The following is a 26,622-nucleotide window of genomic DNA, read 5'->3' on the forward strand; positions in this document are numbered from 1 at the left end:
GATCCGCTTCTCTACCCCTCAAAGATCCTTCTCCAGGAATCAGCAAGGGCAAAAGATGTGGTTCCGTAAGTCTCCGTATTCTGGGACACTCAGGACTCATCTTCCCCCAGAGGCAGAGGGGGTTTTGATAGACGCCGGCCCAGAGGCATAGGGGGTTTGAGGAATTTGGGCTGTCGGGAACCTTTCTCGGAGAGGCCTGCGCAGCAGCCCTGAGAGGTTGCCTGACTGCTCTGCTCTGGAGGCAGTCAGGGGGTGTCTTTCGTTGCATCTAGCAGCATGGGAGTCCGTGTCAACAGACCATTGGGTGCTTCATATCATACCTAGAGGCTACTCCATCCCCCTTGTGGTATCTCCTCTTCCCCAAAAACACCTCTCAAACGTACCACCCATGCAAAGGGAGGCATCAATGCCCAAAATAAACAAGCTGCTAAAGAAACGAGTCATCCAACCCGTCCCCCAAGATCAGTCCAGATCGGGCATCTATTCCGGGTTCTTTTTGGTGCCAAAAAAGACAGGGGACGCAAAACCAATTCTGGATCTTTCCACCCTCAACCTGTCAGTTGCCAAAGAGAAGTTCCGGATGGTCACATTGCAGTCCATCTTGTCTTACCTGCAGGAGAAAGACTGGATGTGCGTGATAGATCTCCAGGATGCATACTCTCATATAAAGATGCAGAGACTCTCCTGGAGATTCCTCCACTTCTGGCTAGGGGCCAATCATTATCAGTTTTGAGTCCTACCCTTCAGTCTCACCACAGCTCCCAGTTTGTTCGCCAAGGTCATGGCAGTTGTAGTGGCTCACCTGAGGCTTCAGGAAATACAAGTCTTCTCATACCTGGACGATTGACTCCTTGTTGCCCCCACCAAGCATCTACTTTGTCAAGCCAGAGACTTCTTTCTGAAACTGTCAGGTCAACTGGGAATCACTGTCAGCACAGGCAAGTCTTCTCTGAATTCAGTCCAGGTTTTAGAGTACATTGGTGCAAGGGTAGACACTTTGCAAATGAGAGTTTTTCTAACCCCGGAGAGAATTCGGAGCTTAAAACTCTATTTGTCCTTGATCACTCAGTCTCACCTCCCCTCAGCAGAGACGGTATTACGAGCACTTGGTTCCATGGCAGCCACCATTACTCTTCTTCCCTGTGCTCATCTACATGTGTGGGTACTGCAGTGGACATTAGCAGTCCAATGGTCATGGTTACATTGCTCGGGAAGGACAGTTCAACGCACGTGGTCCTTGAACGAGACTAAGTTGCATATCAATGTTCTAGAGATGAGGGCAGTCCTTTTGGCATTGCAGGCCCTTCATGCCTTTCTCTCTGTGGGAACTATTGCAATTCAGTCAGACAACATGTCAGTGGTCTGGTACATCAACAAGCAGGGAGGGACCAGATCTTACCCCCTTTGTCACGAGGCCATGAGAGTGTGGGAATGGGCGATTTCCACCAGCCAGTTTCTGGTAGCAACGCACATTCCGGGACGGTCCAACATACTGGCGGACAAACTGAGCAGCAGTATTCTGATACCTTACAAGTGGTCTCTGAATCCTTCTGTAGGGGAGCAGATCTTCCTGAAGTTGGCCTTGCTGCAATCTCTTCGCATCTCATTCCAACACTAAGTGCAGCAAATTCTTCGCTCTGGACCCCCCCCCCCCCACGGGGAATCCCCCAGGGACACTCTAGTCTATGCTTGGCCTCCCGGTCTTCTCTATGCTTGCCCTCCGTTACCTCTTATTTCAAAATTCCTCCAGAAGGCTCACAGACTGGAGAGCAAAGTGATCCTCTTTGCCCGTTTTGGCTTGCCAGGTATGGTTTCCCTTCCTTTGGTCTCATCTTCTAGCTCCTCCATGGATCTTGGATCCAATTCTGGATCTCATCTCTCACCCCTCGGGGGTTCCTCATCCAAACCTGGACACTTTAAAGCTCACTGCTTGGCTGCTCCAGTTCCCTTGATAGCTAGGACTCCCAGTTTATCCTCTCCGGTCAAGACTATTCTGGTGGCGGCTCACAAATCGTCTATCAGGAAACTTTACCATAGTAAATGGAAGTGTTTCTCCATCTGGGCCTCTGAAAGGGACCTGGACCCTTTCATATCTCTGGTCTCTGTGGTGTTGGAGTTCTTGGTGTATATATTCCATCAGGGTGCCAGTTCTTCTACTGTAAAAGTTAATTTGGCTGCCATTTCCAACTTCCACATTGGGGAGAACATGGTTTCTTTAGCATCCTCTAGACTATGCAAAACCTTTTATTAAAGGTACCTTTCTTTTAAGACCCCTGGTGAAGGATCCTACCCCTCCTTGGGACCTTACTTTGGTTTTACAGGCTCTGATTGCTCCGCCCTTTGAGCTGGCTGCGTCAGTAGACCTAAAATTTTTATCTTGGAAAACGGCCTTCCTAGTAGCGATCACCTTGGCTAGGAGGGTTTCGAAACTTCAAGCATTGTCTGTCACAGCTCCATATATGATTTTCCATAAGGACAGGGTGTCTCCGTACCAGTCTATCCTTTCTTCCCAAAGTGGCTTCTGAAACCAATATTAACCAGATGATTGACTTACCTGTTTTCTTCCCAAATTTTCAGAACAGAGGTGAATATAAATTACACTTGTTAGATGTACATAGACAACTAAGGTTTTACTTACAGAGAACTAAGGCCTTTCGCAAGTCCGATCAGTTGTTTGTGTCTTACTCTAAATCTTTTCTGGGAAAACCTATCTCCAAGGTACTTTGGCTCGATGGATCTCTCATTGTATCCTTCAGGTATACAAAGTCATGTCATCGCTGGGTCAAGTAAAAGCACATTCTACCAGGTCCTTGGTTACCTTGGCAGCCTTTTGGTCCAGGGTGTTTCTGGATGATATTTGTTCTGTGGCTACTTGGTCCTCATCTCATACCTTTATTTCTCATTGTAAACTGGACATGATGTCTAGAGGGAGAGCATCCTTTGGCTCTGCGGTGCTCCGGAATATCCTTCCCTCAGGGCCACCCAGGTGTTTAGTAGCTGGGGACTCTGTCACTCTGTCCCACAGGTTGAAGAGCAAATGAAGTAAACTACTTCAGATAAAGTAGTTATGTACTCACCGTGACATTCCATCTGAGTAGTTGTACTTCATTTGTCTTCAACCGCCCCTCCCTTCTTCCCCCTGGCCTTATCATTATTTTATTAATCTGGTATGTAGGAGAGGGTGCCTCTGCGCCTCTCCTGTTCATGCTTGTTAGGTTTTGTGGATAACCTTTTGTTTTAAAGGTCTCATTGGGTTGGACTTGTGTCTTATGGTGCAGCAAACGCGATCTGAGGGAAGGAAGGAGGTGGAGGGGTATTATGAGTAAGGAGAGGAGCTTGGAGCTTGGATCAGATGCTGGTGAAGCTGCCATCTTGGATCCGATCTGGATCTGAAGACCCACAGGTTGAAGATAAATGAAGTACAACTATTCAGATGGAACGTTATGGTGAGTACATAACTTCTTTTTATCTCTCACTTCTTCCTGCACTCCTTTCTTCTTTTGATGACTTCCTAGACTTCTGCATTCCACCACCAGTTTTCCTTATGTACCTTATTTCCATACCTGGCTTGGTCACATATCTTTTCTGTAGTCTATTTTTAGGCACTGACATTCTTGTTCAACTCCACTTATTTCCTCCTCTTCTTGGAGTGCTAGAGTCCCAACTAATTCCTTGAACTGTTGTACTTTCTCTTCAGTCAACTTCCAGGTCTTTAGCCTAGTCTCTGTTGACTTTAGAGCCTTCTCTGACCATTACTTGCAGCTGATTGTCGCAACTAGTGGTTTATGCTCTGGGCCGACTGTTTCACTGGGGATGACTTTGCAATCATGGATTCTACCCCAGTGCCTTTTCCTTACTAGGAGGCAGTCTGCCTGAGTTGCATGTTATCTGTTCTTGTATGTGATCTTGTGACTGTCTCTCTTTCTGAACCTTGTGTTGGCTACTATCAAGCCAGTTGGCAGACAGAAGTCTAGAATGGCTTCTTCTTTATTCTTGTTGCTCCACCCATGTGGACCCAGACAGTCCTCATATCCTGTCTGTCCCAATATGTGCATTCAAGTCACCCATTATCAACACCAATTCACGTTGTCCTGCTTTATTTAGTAGGTCCTGCAACTGCTGTCTGAATGCAGTCTTTCCCTTACTATCACAACCCTGCTCTGGGGCATAGGCTGATATGAGTTGAATACTGCCTTGTTATTACACTGGAGTCTGATTGCCATGAGTCTGTCATTAATTCTGATGGTATCCCTCACTGCCTTGTGAAGCCTCTCTCTCACCACAATTTCTACAACATTTCTAACCTGTCCCCCTCCTGAGTAGTAGAGTGGATCCCAATCCAAGTGGCTTTCCTGCACTGCCCTTCCATCTCATCTCTTGGATACATAGGATGTCTAGTCTCTTCCGTAACATCATGTCATCCACTTCCAAGCTGCATCCTGTCAGTGAACCTACATTAAACATAGCAATTCTCAGTTCATGTTTGGTAGGTTGGTTGGTTTTACGTCCATCTTTCGCTCAACGGCTCTATCCCAGGTAACCCAGGCTGGGCAACTAGACACCGGCCAGCCAAAAGCTTATTGACCCAGGGCTGTTGGGCTTTATGGCGGGCACACACTGGACAGTAGGGGCACATATACACCTACCCACCGTTGCCAAGGGTTCCTGGCGTAGGTCAGAGTAGGCTGGGTCCTCAACCCACTTATCACCGGTAACCACCCATGCCCATTTTGGCGACATTAGTCAACATGACCGAATCACCTAGAGCCATATTTTATACCGTCGAGTTGCTAGTCCTGCCATGGCACGCAGTCTGTGATCTGTGTTTTCCTATCTTGAGGATACTGTGCACCACAATTAGATGCCCAAAGTGGTTGGGCTGTACAACTCTTCCCCCTATAGGGCACCATGTAGAGTCAGTGCTGCTGCCTACACCTCCATTCATTGGTGAGTTTCAGATGGAAACACTCTGCATGTTTTTCAGACATAGGAGAAACCCCACGGAGACACTGGGAGAATGTGCAAACTCGAAACGGGCATTGGTCAGAGGTCACGCTCGAACATTGTACCTTGTGCATGGGAGGTGAAGACCTTAACCATTATGCCAACTGGTCTCAAAAATTAGACAGAAAACCAGTTAAGAATGACTCCCAAGAGTCCACATATCCCAGTATGTGCTAGATCATATGCTGCAGTGAGATCAAGGAGCAATGATACTGTTAATTTCTAGCAACTAGAAAATTATTCTTCACCCTAGTCAGGATTGTGTCAGTGTTGTCTTGACTTTAGAAGCCAGGGTGAAATTACTGTATATCCCTCTGTTCCTTCAAAATAGAATCATGCTGAAATTACACTTCTTCCTTGATCACTTTGCCAGTGTAAGGTAACTTTGATACGTGGTGGAAACGGTCTAAATCCTTAGAATCTAAACTAGACTTCCTGAGAATTGAAGTCTCTATAGCCTTCTTTAGCAAAGGTGGAAAGACCTAAGCTGTCAAAGAGAATAGCAGTTCGAAAGATAACTTGAGCCATTACCACGAGATGAAGGCATATCTGCTGAATGAGACATCTGGCCTAAAAGTGGTGGGCCACAGATTTGAAGCCAAGGACATGAACTTACAGCATTTTAGCGAATAAAATTTGTTTCTTTGCTGCTTGATGGTCTTGCAGTTCAGAAAAAAGTCCTTATTTGTGATCACTGGCAGGCACCACTGACATAAAGGAGACCAGCAAAACTGAAAAAAAAAATGAGGTCAAGCTCACACTTCAGAAGAAATTACTTTCCAGGTCACAAAACAGGCTGGACTGTACAGTTTGATAACCATGCGGAAAAGTATTGTTACTCAGGAAAAGGACTGCCTTTTTGTGAGATGAGCTCTAAATGAGATGGTAATGCTTTTCCATGCTAAGCTTGGCTTTCAGGAGACCTTCGCTCCTCCATTTTTACTCAAACCTTTGGCCCCGTTTCCTAAGAACTTTGAGTTCAGTATCAAACCAGGGCTGTTGAAGTCCATTGTGAATAATATGTTCATGATTTGGGGCTAAAATGTCACAGCAGTATTGTAGTTTGTGGCATATGTGCTTGGATGTGCAGCACTGGGCTCTAAAAGAAATCGATGAGAGACAGGAGACTCATTTCTTTGGTGACAGTTGTCAAATTCTTGTATTGCACCAGTGGGAATTTACTACAGACCAAGTAAGTCAATGTTGTCACTCATAATTCGAACACCCATTCTGTTTTGTGTCTAGGCTAGTCAGGGCAGAGTTCCGTAAGGGAGTAAGTGTAGTCCTTTAGGAGCATTCTTACACATCCTGTTAGAAAGTACGTGGTGAGGAACCTAGAGTTTACTCCATTTCCCTTGAGATTCTAAATAGTTAATGCTCCTGCTTAGATGCCCAAGCCGTCTGCAGTGGTGAACAGAGACTCATATTACCACAACCCCTGGTGAATCAGAGAATGTGGTGGACAAAGCTTCTGCCAGGTAAGAAATGTGAGGTAAGCACGTTCCAGAAAATCTGGTAATCCTAGGCTTCTTATCGCTGAATGTAGAGGTTGGTAAACAAAACCCTAAGTGGAAGTAATGGAGTCCAGCTCCCTGATGCCTCCCAAGGATATTGCTCTTGAACCCAGGCTGTGTCCTATCAAAAGAAATTGTTTCTCTCCAGTGTTCAACAGATAATTGAAAATGGGCTCAATACACCCAAGTACCCATACCCAACCACCACCCCATGCTGTTGTAGGATGTGAAGTTTAGAACAAAACTGAAAAGTATGTCTTTAACATCTTCAAAGGTAAATGATGTGGTACTTCAGGAAGAAGTCCCCAGTATACAACAGCTATAGAAAGCCATGGTCATGAGAAAGAAGCAAATGTAATCAGTACACGTGAGTATAAATATTGTAACCTTGAGCAGATGAAGTCAGAAGATGTTTACAGAAATGAAACGTGAATTATAAAGTAAAAAAATAGTACCCCATGTTTAAGAAAATGTTTGTACTGATTCTTACTTATTGTGTTAAGTACAAAAAGTCTGCTCCTGAATGGAAAAGGGCTTAGCTAACATCAGAATTTTGAACTGCCTTGTAAGATATATTTTGTTTGCATTTCTGCAAGTTGCTGCAGTTGTTTGCAGACACTTTAGCAGTAAAGTTAAAAAAAGACACATGTTAAATGGTTTCCATGTTTCTATAGGCAAAACGTGCACTAAAAGCACAGAAATTGCAAGAGGAGCTGGCATCAGGGAAACTTACTGAGCAGGTAATGTCTAAAATGTTTTCAAATTATAAGTATGTGCATATGTAGATGTGAAAGACTTGTGTCGCATTACCTGTGATAATCATTATGGCTCACAGATTAACTTAGGTAAACACATTTCCCTCAGCTGTTTTTTTTAAGACATGACTTTAATAGTTAAAGGGTTAAACAACTCTATATTGTACCATAATAGTGTAGTGCCGCCGCAGGATATCTGCCTAACAGGTAAGTCAAACATGGCAAAAAGAGGGCAGTTTGGGATTATGACAGTACTTGGGGCCAAATATGGAGTGCACAGCTGCCATAACAGTGATAAGAAGTGCATTGTTCTGGATAAATCAGTAATATGAAGTTATGGGGACTGATCCCAGCATGTCTGTATTTCCAGATGAGAAAAGTAGTACTAACCTGCTCTTATTTAAGTTAAAAGCAGGCTAAAGATAGCAGATGTTTTGGGGTAGTCCAGAGGAGTCAAGACCACTTGTGTTCCTAGGGAACAGAGAATGTCCAAGGTAAAGGAAATTGGTTCTTAGGCGGGAGTCAGACAACGGGTCAGCATATGCAGTAGAAGGCCTGGTGGCCGAGGACTTGAATTCCTTGTATAATATCGGTGAAGATTTGATACCATACTGTTTTAGTGCAACAGAGGTGGTTAGAAAATGTTAACCTTATTGTAACAGTAGTGAACATTTCCCTGAATTTGTTCTTGTGAGTTTCCTTTTGGGGCTAAAGACTATGCAAAAGTCTTTTATTTTTAAGACTTGTCTACAACAAATGCAGTTCCAAGAGAGAGTTAGCTTTGAATACAGTATTGTACATGTGTGCTTAGTTGTGGCCAAGAACAAGGTAAATGAGCTAAGGGTTTGCTTTGCTGCAAGTTTTTTTTTATCATTTCTCTGAAAAAAGTAAGCCCATTTATGTTCTGTAAATAAAAGTTCTGTCTTTGGAAGAAACTAGGTGTATTTACTGCCTAAAACACCACTGCATGCAAATCATAAAAAAATGTCGTGGGGTTATAGTTGTGAGGCCTTGAAGGTAGTTAAAACTGGGGAAGAGCACTGATCATAAGTGTAAAGGTATAATTGCTTACACTGCCATTGTAGCAAGTACATTCAGATTTGGTTTACAGTCCAGTGATCTGTGCAGCAAGTCAGGTGACACTTCTCTTAGAAGATCCTAGCTGTTGCCCTGAAGTCATATAGTTTTGAATTGTTTGTACAATAATATCTTTATATATCTGTGTAATTATTAGGAGTATTTTTGAATGCTTGTACATTGGGATACATTAGGTGCTATTGGTTACTTTATATTTCTGGCAGTAGATGTGGAATATAATAGGTTCATAGGTAACTACTAGGCTGACAGTGCTACAGTGCCTTTTTAAGCCTAGCCATGCTTCCTAAATGTATTTGACAGGTTTTCATACCACTCATTTTACTGGGGATAACGCTTGGGTATAGGTGATTGAGCATTTACAAGCTTCAGTTTTCTTATGGTGACATAGAGGGCAGAGCAGGGGGTAAATGACAGTTCCTCATCCAAGTTGCACATGAATAATTGCAGAGAGGAACTCTACTTCACATGGATGGGTAGCATGTTCCAGAGAAGGGGTAGTCTCAGAGACACATACCTGTCCCTCCTGTATGTCTGATTTGTGCTGCAAACAAGGTTTAGGTCATTAGATTGGGTGTTTCTAATGCCATTTGCTTTTTGGATGTACAGCAGGTCCTTAACGGCTGGATCGGGGGATGGTTTGAAGGCCATAGAACATGTTGTTTGCACCATGTATTCTTTTTATGAGGAATCTGTGTGGAAGCTCCAGTTGTTGCATATGCCTAATCAGGTACATACCGAAGGGTACATTGTTCTTAATGATTGGTCTTAGGAGGACAGAATTCAGTGGAAAAATAACATCTTTGGCTGTAGATGCCATACTTTTGCTTATAAGTTTCACAACATAAAAATATTTCCTTACTAGAGCTGACACATGATGGTCAAAGTCCAAGTCAGTGTCAACATGCATTCCCAAATCTGTGACCACAGGGTCAATTCTTAGGGCTGTATTATTAATGCAGTCATTCATTTTCAAGGGTGGTTGTCTTTTCAAAAGACACTAGTATGCATTTTTTATATTGAGCTTTAGACTGTGAATCTGGCATCATTTACTAGTCTGTGTCAGGCCTTCTTGGAGAATATTTGTGACTTTGGGAGATTCTACGACTGCATGTAGTTTGCAATCATCTGCAAGCTTAGTTAGCCAGAGGCCTTTGACCTTGGCCTTGTTTAGAGAAGTAGATGCCAAAAAGAAGTGAGCCTGACACCAAGCCTTGGGAGACTCCATTTATGACTGGCCTTTTTGTGGAGGTAAACTTAACTATCCTGACTTCTTATGTCTTGCCTGTTAACTAGCTGGCCATCCAGCCAATGAAGTAGGGATTTATTCCTAATTTCATGAGCTTGTTTCTTTTTGCTAACTGTCATAGTCTGAAGCTGTCCATTACCATTGCACTTCAAAATGGTCTTCTGAGCATTCTCATCTGTCTACCGAATGTTTGTGCTAACACTGTATTTTGAACATGTTATTCAGTTGTTTAGTGACTGTAGCCCTGGTTTCTGAAATCCTGTACTCTTTATGAGGATTATGAACCTGATGGACTACATGAATGTTTACTCATGACCACAAAGAATACAGTACACTTGGAAAGAAAATGGCTGTTGTATAAAATAATCTGTAAGCTGCAACAGAAATGTTCATTTTTGAATTATTAAAATGTCAAGCTGAAACTGTGTAGCAGGTTTCACAGCCTAATATGTAAAGGGTGTCTGTCAACAAACATGTTACAAAATGTAATAAGCAGACTTCCAGCAAGTTCTCACTAAAATTTAAGGTGTATTGATCAGATTCTGAACCAAGTGTAACTAATGGACCTGTGAAGTTGAACACAACTCTTTCCTATCTACATTACAAAGTTGTATAGTTATGATGCAAAAATATTTTCACATTTTATTTTGCTGATAAGGATGGCCCTATGAAAAATTTCTCAGAGCTAAAAAATCCCTACCATTGAATTATAAAAAAAATAAGTTATGGGATATTGAATTTCCCTGCTAAATGTATGAGGGAGTTTCCTATAAAGATAAGTTGCCAACTAGTCCTTGCAGGTGGAACACCTTGTATAAAAAAATTGGCACGTGATGTAGTAGTGAAACCTCAGTATACATAAGAAGTGCTCTTCTAAAGAAATAAATTATTTTGCTTACCTTGAATGCTTTGCATTTGTATGCAAACATTTCCCAATTCTTAGATGATATTTCAGGGGTATAGTTATAAAGAAAAATTGATAAAACAGTAAAACTAAAAAAATCAACTAGTACACTATAATCTTCATTTTTTTCAGAATTATTTGTAACTTTAACATGACGACTATAAGTGGAAATGAAATTAATTGTAAAGAAAAGATGCTTCAGAACATAAGCAGCCTTTTTATTCTATTTGTCAACCAGGTAATCCCAATTTTCAAAGTGTCCCTGTTCATAGGCAATCCTTGAACACTGTCTGGTTAAGTGATTTGCTCAGAGTTCCACAGCGGGCAAAATAAGGTAGAAAGAATCAAACCATGTACTATTGAGTACATGAAGCAGCTCTTTGACAGCTCAGAGACGTAATCCTCTGCAGTAACAGCCTACTAAATTTGTGAGCTATTTACAGAATTGATGTCAGTGTTGTGCCTTATTTGCTTTTTCTTGAATTCGTGTAGTTTAGCTCTACTTGTATCATTCTTTTTAACCTTGCTTGGTGTGGATATAGTACATTTTATTACAAAAATGTAATTTGGATGTTTTCTTTGTAGCTGATAAATTACATTCATGTACATATCAATGTTTGTGTTTGCTTGTGTGTGTGTGTGTGTGTGTGTGTGTGTGTGTGTGTGTGTGTGTGTGTGTGTGTATGCATATGTGTACATGCCTGTCTGTGCTCGCGGATCTACTTTGAAACATCTCAGCCCATATCATCGAATGTCAGTTTGCCAAAACAAAAATTGTGAAAACTTAAAAACTCGAACGGTGAACTTTTCCTAGGGTAAGTAAATACTTGCCCTGACTTATACAAAACACAAACCAAAGTAAGTAAAACTCACCTAGGTGGGGGACTACACACCCACACTCCACACCTGATTATATGTACCAACTCCGGGATCGCACTACAGTGGAGGAAAGGGCATGTTTGGCAAGTGTTTACTTACCCTAGTAAAATTTCTCCATTCAGGATTTTAAGTATTCATGCTTTTTGTCTTGATTAAATGCTGTTCGATGATATGGGCTGAGATGCTTCAAAGTAGACATGCTCACCTATATGTTTGCTTGTGTGTACGTGTACTTTGTGTGTGTTTGTATGTTGTACGTTGTATCGCTCCATCATAATTACATTACAATTATTCGGACTCCATGGTTATTAAAGAACTGAGTTTTTTCTTTTTAGTGCAGCTGTGTGTTGTTCATAGGTTCATAGTTTCATAGATTGGTACTAGACTATCGGCCCTAGGGCCTATACAAGACTAGCCATAGCAATTCCCTGGATATTTCTTCCCACAATATTTACTTCCCTGGACCCCTGTCTAGCAGGGCAACTGACATGATCCCCGGGGTAAATTTCCTATCTCCCATCCAATCGTCAAGGTTCCTTTTGAAGAGGGCCAAGGAGGCGCTCTGCTTGACATATATGGGCAGTCTGTTCCAGAGTATGGGGAGTCTCTGGGTCATGAGCCTATCCCTCCAGCATGATGTTCTTCGTGTTTCACTGTTGCAGTCATTACATTTGGGTTATCTGCTTGCTGGTAGCCCTCAGTCAGTCTGATTAACAAAGTCTTGGGTCCTGCGTCAGTTGCTGTCCCTTCTTCATGACGTCAGGTCGTCAGGGGTATAAAACATGCAGCCGACGCCATTACATCAGTCTTTCTTGCCGTGCGGTGCGCGAAGCAGAAACAGTTCGGCAGTGCTGGTCGGCCGACTCCTGAAATTTTCGTTTTCGAGTTTCAGAACCGAAGTCTTCAACTAAAGCTAAGTACCTCGTTGGGGAAACTTTTTCTTGCTTCTTACCGATGTCAGTAAAAGTTAATAATTGCATTACTTGTGGAAAGCAAATACCTCATACAGATTTTCATTCGTACTGTATTCCTTGCCTAGGCCCTGACCACGATGTACCTTGCTGTCGGCTTTGTGCTTTATTTAATCAGCGCACTATCCGTCGACGGTATATTTTCCCTCTGAATATTTCGGTTCTCGGTTTAATTATCCAGAAATGTCGTCGGTTAGCCGTCCGACTACCGGGATTCCAAAAAAAAAAAAACGCAAAGATAAAGACAGAGACAGGCTGCCGAGGTCCAAAACTGCCGACGACACTTTTCCTAAGTCAGTTGCTAGTTCGCCGGTACTCGGTGAGGTGCTTTTGCAACCCCTGATACCTGCTACTTCTGATGCGCAGGCCTCTACTTAGACCTATTCAGAGTCTGGTATGCCGTGAGATGCTTCAACTTTGGAACCTGCGGATGTCTCTACCTTGGATGGGTCCGGAGCCGCTGTGCAGGCACCTGCCTCTGAGAGTGTATTCAGGCTTAAGGACTTGCATATTAAATCGACGCCTTCTTCTTTACTTAGGCCTAAATCTCGATCCATGCCTAAAAAACCGACGCCCAGGCCACATGCTCAGGCCTCTATGCCTAAAAAAGAAATAACAATGGCTGAAGATCTAATAACTCTAATCAGGGGTAGCCAAATCCCCCCCTTCTAAGAGGCCTAGGACTGAAGTTGATTATAAATTTCCTGATCAGGATTCTGTTTTTTCTGATTCTTCTGATGATCTGGATTTGCCCTTATCTACTTATGAAGATTCTGATGCAAAGGACTCCATTCCCCCTGCTTCCCCTCCTGAGGATTTTTCTTTTGGGGAAACCTTGCATACTCTAAGGGAGCATTTCCACTGGGAAAGCCAGGATTTTTCTGATTCAGAAAAGAGGCTTAGGGATTTCTTACTCCTGCCTCAGCATAGGCCTTTAGCTGTTCCTCCTGTACTAGACATTGTTGATGATGCTTTTTTGGAATCTAGTTTGGCCCCTGATTCCCTGCCTCCTGCTCCCAGAAAACCTGACAGATACTACAGGGTCCCTGAGTCCCACAAGTTCCTTTTTAAAAATCCTATTGCAGATCCAGAGACTATTTCACAAGGGCATTAAGGCTTTTACTGCTTAAAATCCTACCCCTTCTGATAGAGACTCCAGGGTGCTGGATAGAAGGGGTAAGAAGGTTTACACTTCTGCAACCTTGGCCATTAATGCTTTAAACTGCCAGTTTCATATGTTGAAAGTATCAGCAACATGTTACTGGACTGCTTAAACTGAAAATGATGTTGATTCCTGACTGTGTGGAAAGTAAAGAATTACAGGATTTAATGCATTCTGCTGAACAAGTTGGAAAACATACTTTGCAATGTGATTTTGATTCATTAGAGGCCTCTTGCAGGGCTGCTGTTACTGGGTCTCTGCTCAGAAGGCATGCTTGGCTTAAGGAGCAATCTTTGCCTGATCATGTTAAAGCTAAATTGTTGGATGCTCCTTTAAATCAGGTTCGCCTGTTTGGCAACAAGGCTGAGGAAGTTCTTAAAAAGATGGTAGATAAAGCTAAATCTATGCAAACTGTTAAAGTTTTTTTATTTACAAGTTCAGCTTCCTAGATTTACTAGGCACTGGCCCTCTAAGAATTGATCCTTTAGAGCCCCTTCCAGGTCTTCTTAAGCCAACCCCTGACGCAGCCGAAACCCCAGGTTTTAGTCCCAGGGGACACACACTACTAGGCAGTGTGGGGCCTCCACTTCCAAATCTGGGAATAATAAGACTCCCTCCTATGGTAAACTGACTCAGTGACTTCCTTTTAAAGTTTCCAAGCACTTATCAACTGACTGCCCCTTTGGGGGGAAAGATTGCTCTTCGTGCAAAGAATTGGGAACCCATTACTTAGGACAAATGGGTTTTAAATATAGTGTCCCAGGGATACAGATTTCACTTCCACACATTGCCAACACCAACTGGGTGACCGGACCTACCCGGAAATCAGTGGGCAGAGGACCAAAAACAAGTACTTTCTCTCTTTAAGTATGGGGGCTGTTCATCTGGTACCAGAAGAGGAAAAGGGACAAGGTTTCCACTCAAGACTTTTCCTGGTACCCAGAAATGACCATTCATGGTGTCCTATCCTGGACCTGTCTATTCTAAACACCTTTTTGGAGATTCCAAAATTCAAGATGCTGACTCTTCACCAATTACTTCCTATGCTAGGCAAAGATGCCTGGTTGGCAACACTAGATTTAAGAGAAGCATACCTGCACATCCCAATCGGAGAATCTTGCAGAAGATACCTATGCTTGAAAGCAGGCTACACGCACTGTCAGTTCTCTGCATTGAACTTTGGCTTATCTACTGCGTCCAGGGTATTTACAAAGTGCCTAGCTCCAGTTACTGCTTTTTGCAGGCAAAGAAATATTCAAATATACCCATGCCTGGACGATTGTCTAATTCAGGCAGAAAGCCAGAACATACTTTTCAATCATCTGGCCTTTGTTCAAAGGGTTTTAACTTGTCTCGGGTACACCATAAACGAAAAGAAATTGCACCTGGTACCCTGTCAACAAATTATATTCCTGGGAGCAAGCTTGAATACAACTTCCCAGATGGCTTATCTCACGACAGAGAAACAAATTCATTTGACAACCTACTTCAAACATGTGACCACAAAAACCCTGCTATCTGCAAGGCAAATACTGCAAGCCTTGGGGTTCATGGCTTCCTGCAGTCTTCTAATTCCATATGCAAGATTGCATATGAGGAAACTACAGTGGTATCTAAAAAGCCTATGGTGTCAACATTCTTAGGACCTAGAAACAATGAATGTTCATTCTGTTACACTGCTGCTGTCATTACACTTGGGTTATCCTGCCGTCAGGCGGTCCCACAGTCGGCCCGAGTTCCAAAGTTTTGGTCCGCCGTCGGTTGCTGTCGCCTCTTCCCTGACGTCAGTGCACCAGGGGTATATAAGATGCATCCGATGCCATTTTCTCCAGTCTTTCTTGCCACGCAGTGCCCGAAGCAAAAGCAGTTTGCAAGTGCCGGTCGGCCGACTCCTGAGATTTTCGAAGTCGAATTTCAGATCCGAAGTCTTCAATAAAGCAAAGTACCCCATTGGGGAAACTTTTTTCTTGCCTCAGACCGATGTCAGAAAAAGTTAATAATTGTATTTCTTGTGGAAAGCAAATACCTCATAAGGACTTCCACTCTTGCTGTATTCCATGCCTAGGCCCTGATCACGACATCACTAGTTGTCGGTTTTGTGCTAGATTTAACAAACTCACTATAAAATGACGTTTTGATTTTGCTTTTCACTATTTTGGCCAAAGGTTCAACTGTACTATGCCGTTGGATCAACCGACGACCGCAATTCTTAAAAAAAACGCAAGGACAAGGATAAAGACAGGCATCCGAGGTCCAAAACCGACGACGAAGCCTCTTCTAAGCCAGTCGCCAGTTCGCCAGTTCTCAGTGAGGCGCTTTCGCAGTCCCTGACACCCGCTACCTCAGAGCCACAGGCCACCTCCGACTGCCACGTAGAGACAACTAGGCCTCTGAAAACTCAAGGTATTGGGCCTATGGAAACTATTCCCTCAGATGGGTCCGGAGCCGCTGAGCAGGCATCGGCTTCTGAGGGTGTTTTCAGACCTTCACAACTTACCATTAAAGCAACAGCCAAGACAAAGACGCCATTAAAGACAAAGAAGCAAGTACAGCATTCTCCTGCACAGTCCTCCATGCCTAAGAAACAGATGCTTAAAATGGCCGAAGACCTCATCACTCTAATCAGGGGTTCCCATCTCCCTCCTGAGAAAAGGCCTAGGCAGGATACAGACTATGATTCCTCTGATCAGGTTTCCATTTCCTCTGATTCCTCTTCAGACCAGAGATACTCCCTACCCCCCTATGAGGATTCTGATGCTGAAGAATCTATCCCTTCAGCCTCTCCTCCTGAGGATTACTCTTTTGGGGAAACTTTACATACCATGAGGGAGCATTTCCATTGGGAAAGTCAGGAATATTCGGAATCCAAGAAAAGGCTCAGGGACTTCCTCTTATTGCCTCAGCACAGGCCCCTGGCTATTCTGCCTGTGTTAGATATTGTGGATGATGTATTTTCTGAATCCTGCTTATCTCCTGATTCTTTGCCCCCTGCACCAGCCAAGCCAGATGGGTACTATGGAGTCCCTGACTCTCCCAAGTTTCTTTATAAAAACCCTTCTGCTGACCCAGAAACCATTTCCCAGGGTCCCAAAGGGGTTTAAGGCTTCCATTGCAAAAAATCCAGTCCCCTCTGACAGAGATTCTAGAGCATTCGATAGACGGGGGAAGAAAGTTTACACTTCTGCAACTTAAGGGCTTTAAATTGCCATTTTCACATGCTTAAGTACCAACAATATTTAATGACTCAGTTAAAACAGAAAATGCTTGCAAGCTCAGAAGCTCCTGACTATAAAGAAATGCAGGATTTATTGCATGCAGTGGAACAGATGGGAAAACATACTCTGCAATGTGGTTTTGATTCTTTAGAGGCCTCCTGTAGATCTGCAGTTACAGGTTCTGTGATTCGAAGACATGCTTGGTTAAAAGAACAGAGTTTACCTGATCATGTTAAGGCAAAATTATTAGATGCTCCTTTACAGCATGATACGTTGTTTGGTGTTAAGGCAGAAGAGGTGTTAAAGAAAATGGAGGATAAAGCCAAATCTATGCAAACAGTCAAAGATTTCTTACAGGTACAGCTACCTCGATTTAGCAGAAATTGGCCTACAAAGAATTGTTCCTTTCCAGACAGACTACAGAGATGCAGATACAGACGCCCAAGAGGCAGAGCTCAACCCCAAGGCTCTAACAGACAACGACAGTGGGGTACTTCAACCCCAAAAGGATGTGAGGACAGGTCTCAACCTTATAGGAAACAGTCCCAGTGACTTCCCTCTTCGTATGCCAAGCATTTCCCCCTTGGCAGCCCCCTTAGGGGGAAAACTAGCACTTTTTCCTCAAAATTGGCAAACAATCACCCAAGACAAATGGGTTTTAAATATTGTGTCTCAGGGTTACAGGTTCCACTTTCACACTTTACCAAGGATAAAAGGAATGCCAAGCCTGCCACAAAATCAATGGGCAGAGGCTCAAAAACAAATCTCAGCCCTCATGGACATGAGAGCTATTCAAAAAGTACCACAGCAGGAGCAAGGACAAGGATTTTACTCACGACTCTTCCTGGTCCCCAGAAAGGACAAAGCCTGGAGACCCATACTGGACATTTCCACTCTAAATACTTACCTGGATGTTCAGAAATTCAAAATGTTGACACTACAGCAGCTTCTTCCCATGCTGGGCAAGAAGGCTTGGCTTGTTGCTCTGGACCTCAAAGAGGCATACCTGCATGTCCCTATCAAACAAGATTGCAGAAGATACCTCAGATTCAAAGCTGGTGCAATGCACTACCAATTCACTGCACTGCCCTTTGGCTTATCTACTGCGCCCAGGATCTTTACAAAGTGCCTGGCACCAGTAATTGCATTTTGCAGACAAAAAGGAATTCAAATATATCCATACCTGGACGACTGCCTCATTCAAGCAGAGAGCAAGGACATTCTTCTAAAGCATCTGGCATTTGTAAAAAGGTCGCTAATCTCTCTAGAGTACACAGTAAACGAAAAGAAGTCAAAACTGGTTCCCTCACAACAGATTATATTCCCGGGTGCCAGCTTAAATACATCGGCCCAGATGGCTTACCTCACGCCAGACAAACAAGGACAACTGACTCAATATTTTCAATTACTGGCAAAAAAGTCCCATCTCCCTGCAAGAAAAATTCTGCAGGTCCTGGGGTTCATGGCATCCTGCATACTACTAATTCCATATGCCAGACTGCATATGAGGAAATTACAATGGTACCTAAAAAGTGTTTGGACTCAACACGCTCACAGTTTAGAAGCAGTAATAACAATAATTCCCTGCCTAAAACATGAGTTTCGATGGTGGGCACAGGACCTCAACAAGGGTCAGCCTTTCACTCTACCCACAGCCAGGCAGACTCTAACAACAGATGCTTCGGACTACGCCTGGGGAGCACACATGGCAGGAAAATGTATTCAGGGCAAGTGGACCACAGACCAAATGCATCTTCACATCAATCAAAAAGAGATGTTGGCCGTTCAAAATGCCCTAACAGCTTTCAAGGACCTTCTGCATCCAGCACAATTACTATTAAAGACAGACAACACCACAGTAATGTGGTACATAAACGAGCAAGGGGGCACTCATTCTTATCCTCTATGCAGGCAAACCATGACCTTGTGGAACACAGCTCTAACTTATCAAGTTCATCTGCAAGCACAATACCTGCCAGGAAAGAAAAATACTCTGGCAGACGACCTAAGCAGAAACATCATGGACCCACACGAATGGAAATTGAATCCACAAATCTTCAGCATGGTAACACAAAAATGGGAATGCCCAGACATAGATATTTTTGCCTCCCCACTGAATTGCCAACTACAAAAATTCTGCACAAGGACTTACCACACACAAGCATGGAAAGTGGATGCTTTTTTGTTCAGCTGGAAAAGCCTAAAAGTTTATGCCTTCCCACCACTGCCTCTCCTTTCAAAGGTACTCCTAAAAGCCAGACAAGAGAAACCGCAGATGATCCTGATTGCTCCAGACTGGCCATGCCAGCACTGGTACCCAATCTTAAAGAACTTGGCTCAAGGCCCACCATGGATTTTGCCTCAAACTTCACACCTTTTGACTCAACAAAACAATCAGATCCTGCACGGTCAGCTCAAGACCCTAAACCTGGCTGCATGGCAGATTCATTAACCAAACAGGCAACACCTCTCTCTAAAGCTGTTATGGATGTCATTTTGGAGGCCAGGAGGCCTAGCACCAGGAAATCTTACTCAGAAAAATGGAAGAGATTCTGTGCCTGGAACCAGGTTCAAGGCCTTGACACTCTTATCCCAAACATTCCTCACATTTTACAATACTTAACTGAGATGCTGGAAAAAGGCCTATCCTTCTCATCAATTAAGATCCACGCCTCTGCCATTTCAGCACATTACAACACAGATCCTCCTTTATTCTCTCATCCCATGCTAAAGCAGCACCTCAGAGGGGCTAAAAACATAAGACCGCCCCGGAGAGCACCAACACCAACTTGGGACCTCAATTTTTTTTTGGAAAAACTGACCCTGCCACCTTCTGAGCCAGCCAGTACAGCCGATCTAAAATTTTTATCATGGAAAACAGCTCTGCTCTTGGCAGTAACTTCAGCACAAAGGGTCTCAGAGCTGCAGGCATTAATGGCAGTGGAACCCTTTATAATTTTTCATCAGGACAGGGTTTCTTTAAGGACAAACCCTACCTTTATGCCAAAGGTGGTATCTAGTGTGGCTCTTAACCAAACCATCCACTTGCCAACCTTTTTAGCCAAAACCCCCAGAATAAAGGGGAGAAACTTCTGCACTCTTTGTACATACACAGACAGCTAAGCTTCTACTTGGACAAAACAAAAGCTTTCAGGAAAACTGAGCAACTGTTTGTAGCATATGCCGCAGGATCACAGGGCAAGGCGATCTCAAAACAGACTATCTCCAAATGGATAGGACACTGCATTTCTTACTGCTACACGCAGAATGGAAAATCAGTCCCTAATAACATTAGGCCACATTCTACCAGAGCAACAGCCACTTCAACAGCCTTTCTCAGAGGGGTACCAACCAAGGAAATTTTGGGGGCTGCAACTTGGAGTTCAGTGCACACCGTTACCAAGCATTACCACTTGCCTCTTTACTCTAAATCCAGAGCAGGGTTTGCCACTGCAGTTCTGCAGGGCCTCATAACCAATCCTAACTCTTTATAGACCAGTCACCCAACCTTAGCTTTGGGATTCTACCCAAGTGTAATGACTGCAGCAGCATAACACGATGAACATAGTATAGTTGTGTACCTACCATAAATGTAGATGTTCGAGTGTTCACAATGCTGCAGTCCAGGTTACCCTCCCTCCATCCCCTCTGTCACAGCTGGACTTCTCTATACCTTTCTATCCTATACAGCCTTTGTGGTGTATTTGCTTGTAATTGAAGGTATTGTGATTATTTTTTTATATTTATGTTTTATTGACAATATGTATTGCCTACCTACCTGGGGGCACCTGACATCTGGGGCAAGAAAAACTGAAGAAAATGGCGTCGGATGCATCTTATATACCCCTGGCGCACTGACGTCAGGGAAGAGGCGACAGCAACCGACGCCGAACCAAGACTTTGGAACTTGGGCCGACTGCGGGACCGCCTGACGGCAGGATAACCCAAGTGTAATGACTGCAGCAGTGTGAACACTTGAATATCTACATTTATGGTAAGTACACAACTGTACTTTCCTATCATACCTTGCCTACGCGTAGAGTTCCTTTGGTGGGCAGAGGCCTTCCACCAAAACAAGGGACTACCTTTCACACCACCCCCTGCCACCCAAACCCTAACAACAGACGCATCAGACTATGCATGGGGGGGGTTCACCTGGCAGGGATGTGCATTCAGGGCAAATGGAACCCAAGTCAAATGCACCTGCATATCAATCAGAAAGAAATGCTAGCTGTACAGAATGCTCTGACAGCCTTCAAGGACCACATTCTTCCAGGACAACTAATGGTAAAGACGGACAACAGCACTGTTATGTGGTACATAAACAAGCAGGGAGGTACACATTCTTACCCCCTCTGCAGACTAGCCATGGCATTGTGGAACACAGCCTTGAGCTACCAAGTGCACCTACAAGCTCAATTCCTGCCAGGAAAATTAAATACACTGGCAGACGGACTAAGCAGAAACCTCATGGACCCACACGAGTGGAAACTGGAACCAAGGACTTTCAACATGTTGACAAGCAAATGGGGAGCCCAGATACAGACCCGTTTGCCTCTCCCCAGAACTACCAATTGGACAAATTTTGCACAAGGACTCTCCACAAACAAGCCTGGAAAGTGGATGCTCTGTCCTTCAGCTGGAAAAACCAGTCTATGCCTTCCCCCCTCTGCCTCTGCTTTCTAAAGTACTACTAAAAAGCAAACAGGACAAACCAAGGATGATTTTGATTGCTCCAGACTGGCCGTGCCAACACTGGTACCCCCTCCTGCGCAGTGTGTCACGGTTGTCTCCATGGCACCTGCCTCAGACTCCTTCCCTCCTGTCTCAGCAGGAGAACCAGATTCTGCACCCTCAGCTTCTAACACTGTACCTTGCAGCCTGGCTAATTACTTAATCTCTCCTTTACCATCTCTCAGCAAACCTGTGATGGATGTCATTTTAGAGGCAAGGAGGCCTAGTGCTAGAAAATCTTATGCTGAGTAATGGAAAAAGATTCTGTGCCTGGAAAAAGATTCTGTGCCTGGAACCAATCTCAAGGGATGAGCACAGCAGCGCCCAATTTACCTCAGATTTTACAGTACTTAACTGAGATGCTTCACAAGGGCCTGTCTTTTTCCTACCTCCTTTCGAGCCAGCTGCTACTGCAGACTTAAAATGTCTTTCTTGGAAAGCAGCTTTCCTTTTAGCAATCACTTCAGCTAGAAGGGTATCTGAATTACAGGCCCTTATGGCAGTGGAGCCTTTCATCATCTTTCATGCGGACAGGGTGTCCTTCAGAACCAATCCATCCTTCATGCCCAAGGTGGTATCCAGTGTGGCTCTTAATCAGTCCATTCATTTGCCAACCTTCTTTCCCAATCCACAGAATAAAGGAGAACAAATACTGCATTCCTTAGATGTGTACAGACAACTTAGATTCTACTTGGACAGGACTAAACCTCAAAGGAAATCTGAACAACTGCTGGTGGCATTTGCTGCAGGGACAGAGCGGAAGGCTATTTCAAAGCAAACCAGTTCTAAATAGATAAGCCATTGCATTCATTTCTGGTATAAGCACCATGGAAAACCTATCCCCCAGGGGACCAGACCTCACTCCACCAGGGCTGCATCTACCTCTACAGCCTTTCTCAGAAGCATCCCTACCAGGGACATCCTAGAAAGCTGCTACCTGGAGTTCTGTACATACTTTCACCAAGCGTTATCATTTGCCTATTTTCTATAAATCCAGAGCTGGCTCTGCCACTGCTGTCTTGCAGGGCCTTATAGCTGGCCCTAATGCTATCTAAATTCCTCCTCCCAACCATAGCTTTGGGAATCTACCCAAATGTAATGACTGCAACAGTGAAACACAAAGAACATAGTACATTTGTGTACACTTACCATAAATGTAGATGTTCAAGTGTATTCACTGTTGCAGTCCTGGTTACCCTCCCTCCAGACCCCTAACTTCTTTTGGCTATACATCTACTTTCCTTTACTATGCTTAAAAGCCTTTTTGGTGTATTTGCTTTTTGTTGGAGGTATATTTTTGTACTTTTATATTTAATTGCTTCCCATTAGGGGGGGCACCTGACATCTGGGGCATGAAAAACTGATGTAATGGCGTCGGCTGCATGTTTTATACCCCTGACGTCATGGAAGAAGGGACAGCAACTGATGCAGGACCCAAGACTTTGTTAATCAGGCCGACTAAGGGCTACCTGCAAGCAGATAACCCAAATGTAATGACTGCAACAGTGATTACACTCAAACATCTACATTTATGGTAAGTGTACACAACTGTACTTTTTGTTCATTGTGATGACAAGGTTTAGATCTCTGGAGCGTGTGGCTCTGAGGGGTTGGGATTTCTTTAAGTGGAGCATGTCCAACAGCTCAGGGTAGTCTGGAAAAAGTGAGACAGTGAGGTATTCATTTCCCTGCTGTTGACAAATCCTTATTTTAATGATGGCCACCAGACTGCTGTGCATTTTTCATCTGGTCACCCGAATTATAAGAAAATATTGCTGTAAGAGTTTTGCACTTCAGTTTTCTATTGCTGTTTTTTTTGAATGCTTGAGAAGATGGACATGTAAAATAGTTCTGAAATTACTGAAGCAGAGTCCTGTAATAGCAGTCTAGTGCATCATTTTCTTATGTTTGACAAAGACTCATGATGCTAGAATATGATGTGGAAGTTTGTACCTTCAGAAAATAGGAAGAAAACAGAACCACTATCTCACAGAGGCCTACTGGAATTTAGTTGAGGCTAACAGCTGAAGAATATGAAGTGTGGTGCATTCTCTCCGAGTGTGACAAGATTTGTCATTTTGTATTCAAGCTGCTTGTCTTGCTTTATTTCAAAACTACTCTGACAAATCAGTTTTAGAATTAAGTCTTTTATTCCTTTCACTTTCTTAAACATAGTAAACATTGCTCATTTGGATCACTGTTGCCGTTATGACCTTTGGGAATTTAGCCATAGGCAAGCTGTTATACCTGAACAGCACAGTGGAGGAACAGATAGTGTTGTTACCTCACAACAAGAGATTCTCTGGTTTGATTTTTGGCCAGGGTGCCATCTGTGAAGATTCTGCATGTCCTCCCTGTGTTTGCTTGGGTTTTCTCCAAATGCTGTAGTTTCCCCCCACATTCCAAAGACATGAAGTAGGTTGATTGGGTACTGTAAATTAGCCCTTGGTTTGAGTGTGTGTGCATGTGAGTTATATGGAAGAATAGCAGTGGCAGGGCTAGCAACCCGGCAGTGTGAATCTTGGCTATAGATGTCTGCTATTGTTGAAATTATACCCCAACCCCATGTGGAAAATGGAAAAAGGGGTGATGGATGGAAGCTCTGATGCCTGGCCCAACTTCCCAAGCTTTGTGCCCTCTCTCTAGCAGGGCTGAATTCTTCCCGAGAGTATACCAAAATAACTCTGCTTACAAGGATCCAGTGGACTTGGAAGGGTGTTGTTATAATGTAAAACACAAGCTTTCACACATAAAAATACTTTTTCAAGTGATCTGCAAAGCCTACAGAAGAAGGTGTTTATACAATAGTTGGTACATGACACACTAATTAAACTACTATTTAAAGCCATGGGATTTAGTCAACACTTTCAGGCTGACATTACCATTTAGACCTGGTATTCTGTCTGCCCTCAAGTCAGTGATCCATTTATATTCACATAATGCTGTTAGTCATTATGCCTCCACTCCTGATATTTTGACACAACATGTAATACACTATAACGGAATTCATGATGACTTCCAAATTCTGATACTTGTCTATATAGAGCATTTGTTGCCACCACCTTTTAATATGTTATCACTGTTGTGGTATGAGGAGAAGCCTGCCCAAACCATCTTTATGTATTTCTTGCTATTACAGTGACAGGTTTCCATTCTCAGTGTAGGCATCACTTTTAGATTTTGAGTGATCATGGACAAAGATACTTTATCAGCTGGCCTCCTTAGGCCTGAGGGCATCTCTGAAGGCAGTTGCTTAGATCCTGACACTGATGCTTGAAAAGCCAAAGCATCTGGTGTTTGCCCTTATGGAGGCTGTCATACTATTAGCCTTGTACATGTTCTTCCAAGTAACAGTTGCCATGATCAGTATGGATGTTTGACACCAGGTGCCCACATCCAAATGCCATGTTCACATTGCTTCAGGGAGTGAGGAATCCCTGTTGCTCTTATTCAAGAGGATGCCCAGTAAAGCTTAGCTCAGGAGCTCGACTTTCATCCAGACATTGTAGTGGAAAGAATCTTGCACTTGTTGGCTGTGCAGGGAGGAGGGGATGAAGCTCTGGAATCTGGTCTTTGAATTTTCACTGTGGCTATATTCCTAGGCGGCATTACTACAACAGTGATCATACTCTAACATGTACTATTATACTAAGTTCCTAATACTGCTATACTTTCTAAATCTGTACATTCTGTTGACTTGAGGTGTGGAACTGTGAGTAATTAGCTTTTCAAAAAAAAAAAAAAGAAAAGATAATTAAATAATTTTAATTACTTCACTTGTGCTCAAATTTCAGTTGCACTTAGTGGCCTGTGTGGTAAGGCTACTTTGTACTTTTCTGCTCTGTTCCATCTGTTTGCATTTTTAAGTTTGTTCTAGGAGTTTAGTTTTGCATTTTAATTAGTAGTTGTGCGAAGATTGTGTTTCTGCATTATTCTGCAGTTCTGTTTCCACAAGTAGAATTACTTGTGTAAGCTATCAGTTTGTATTTTAAAGCCTGCTGACCAATAGTCTTGTTGTTTAATTCACAGTTGTGGCAGAACTGTGTCCTTCTATCAGAGTTTGAGCCGTAGTAATTTATTATTGCACATTTACCATAAACAGTGTTACTGGTAAATTTCTATATAATATGGTGCCTTAAACTGCAGCAGAAGGTCAATAGCGAGAGAATTGTCTCTGCTGCAGTTTGTGTTCATTGCTTTTATATTCTGCTTGTCTTTTACCTGTTTAAAGTTGCATTCTGTCTTCCCCATCCCTCACTAACACATTAAGCTAAAGTTTCTTAAAGAAGTCCAGTATTGCCTTTATTTAACTGTATGCCTCTCTAGCTAGCTTGTTTGTTCCTTCTAACCCTCCCACCCTTTGGCTGTTTTTATAATAAGGCTGCCTGTCTCTGACCTCCACCCCTTATGATCTGATTTCCAAAGTTCCTCCCTTCCCTATTTCATGCTATTGAGTGTTGTATAATCTGTTCATGTACTCTTCCTATCCATTGCTTTCAATAGATCCATGATACTGAGTGCCCACCCAGCAGACCGGTATTGGTCTTGAATAAACCTCCTTTACGACACATTGTCTCTTACTCAGTTTTCAAGAGCTCAGCAAAGCTTGTAGTCCTAGCCTGCATTGCAGAAGTGTTTTACTTGTATCCACTGGTATCCAGTTAAGGTTAAGTACCTTTGATAGCTAAATCACACTTAAGTTGTTTTGAGCTGTCGCGGTTTCCTGCTTTCGTATGTGCATTTCACTGATTTTTTTTTTTGTAAAAAAAATTCTCTTCCTCTCAGTTTTGTACTGTAGGACTGTCTTGAAATTGCCTTCAGCAAGGGATTTCCTGATAGTTTTTTAAGTGGTTTATGGTAACATTGCACTTGTCGGTCTCTTGCTTGGTGTTTTTACATTAGGAGGACTAGGTTTATTCATTTTGTGGCAGGTAGTGTTTGCCTGGTCTATCTGAGGTGAGAAATACTGAAAAGGTCTTATTTTGTAATCATTTTATTGGCCAGAGGGCTCATTAGTTAGTTTTTTGTTTTTTCTGTGCTGCTGTAAGTTTTGCATATTTAAGTAAGGTTAGCAGTGCTGTGTACAGTATCAAACACCTAGAAAGAACAGTTAATAAAATTGTACCTTATAAAGCAGCAC

At 43.1% G+C, this 26,622-nt stretch overlaps 1 protein-coding gene across 2 annotated transcripts in view; it reads left to right on the forward strand.

Moving 5' to 3' along the window:
* SLU7 (SLU7 homolog, splicing factor) overlaps nucleotides 1-26,622 on the forward strand; it is a 906,055-nt gene that overhangs the window by 144,989 nt on the left and 734,444 nt on the right. For both annotated transcript variants that reach the window (XM_044084498.1, XM_044084499.1), the window contains exon 6: nucleotides 7,193-7,258. In XM_044084498.1, the coding sequence (XP_043940433.1) occupies nucleotides 7,193-7,258 (66 nt within the window). The remainder of the gene's footprint in view (nucleotides 1-7,192; nucleotides 7,259-26,622) is intronic.

Source organism: Protopterus annectens, chromosome 9.part0 (genome assembly GCF_019279795.1).
Source record: "Protopterus annectens isolate FY-2018-M chromosome 9.part0, PAN1.0, whole genome shotgun sequence".
NCBI lineage: Eukaryota > Metazoa > Chordata > Ceratodontiformes > Protopteridae > Protopterus > Protopterus annectens.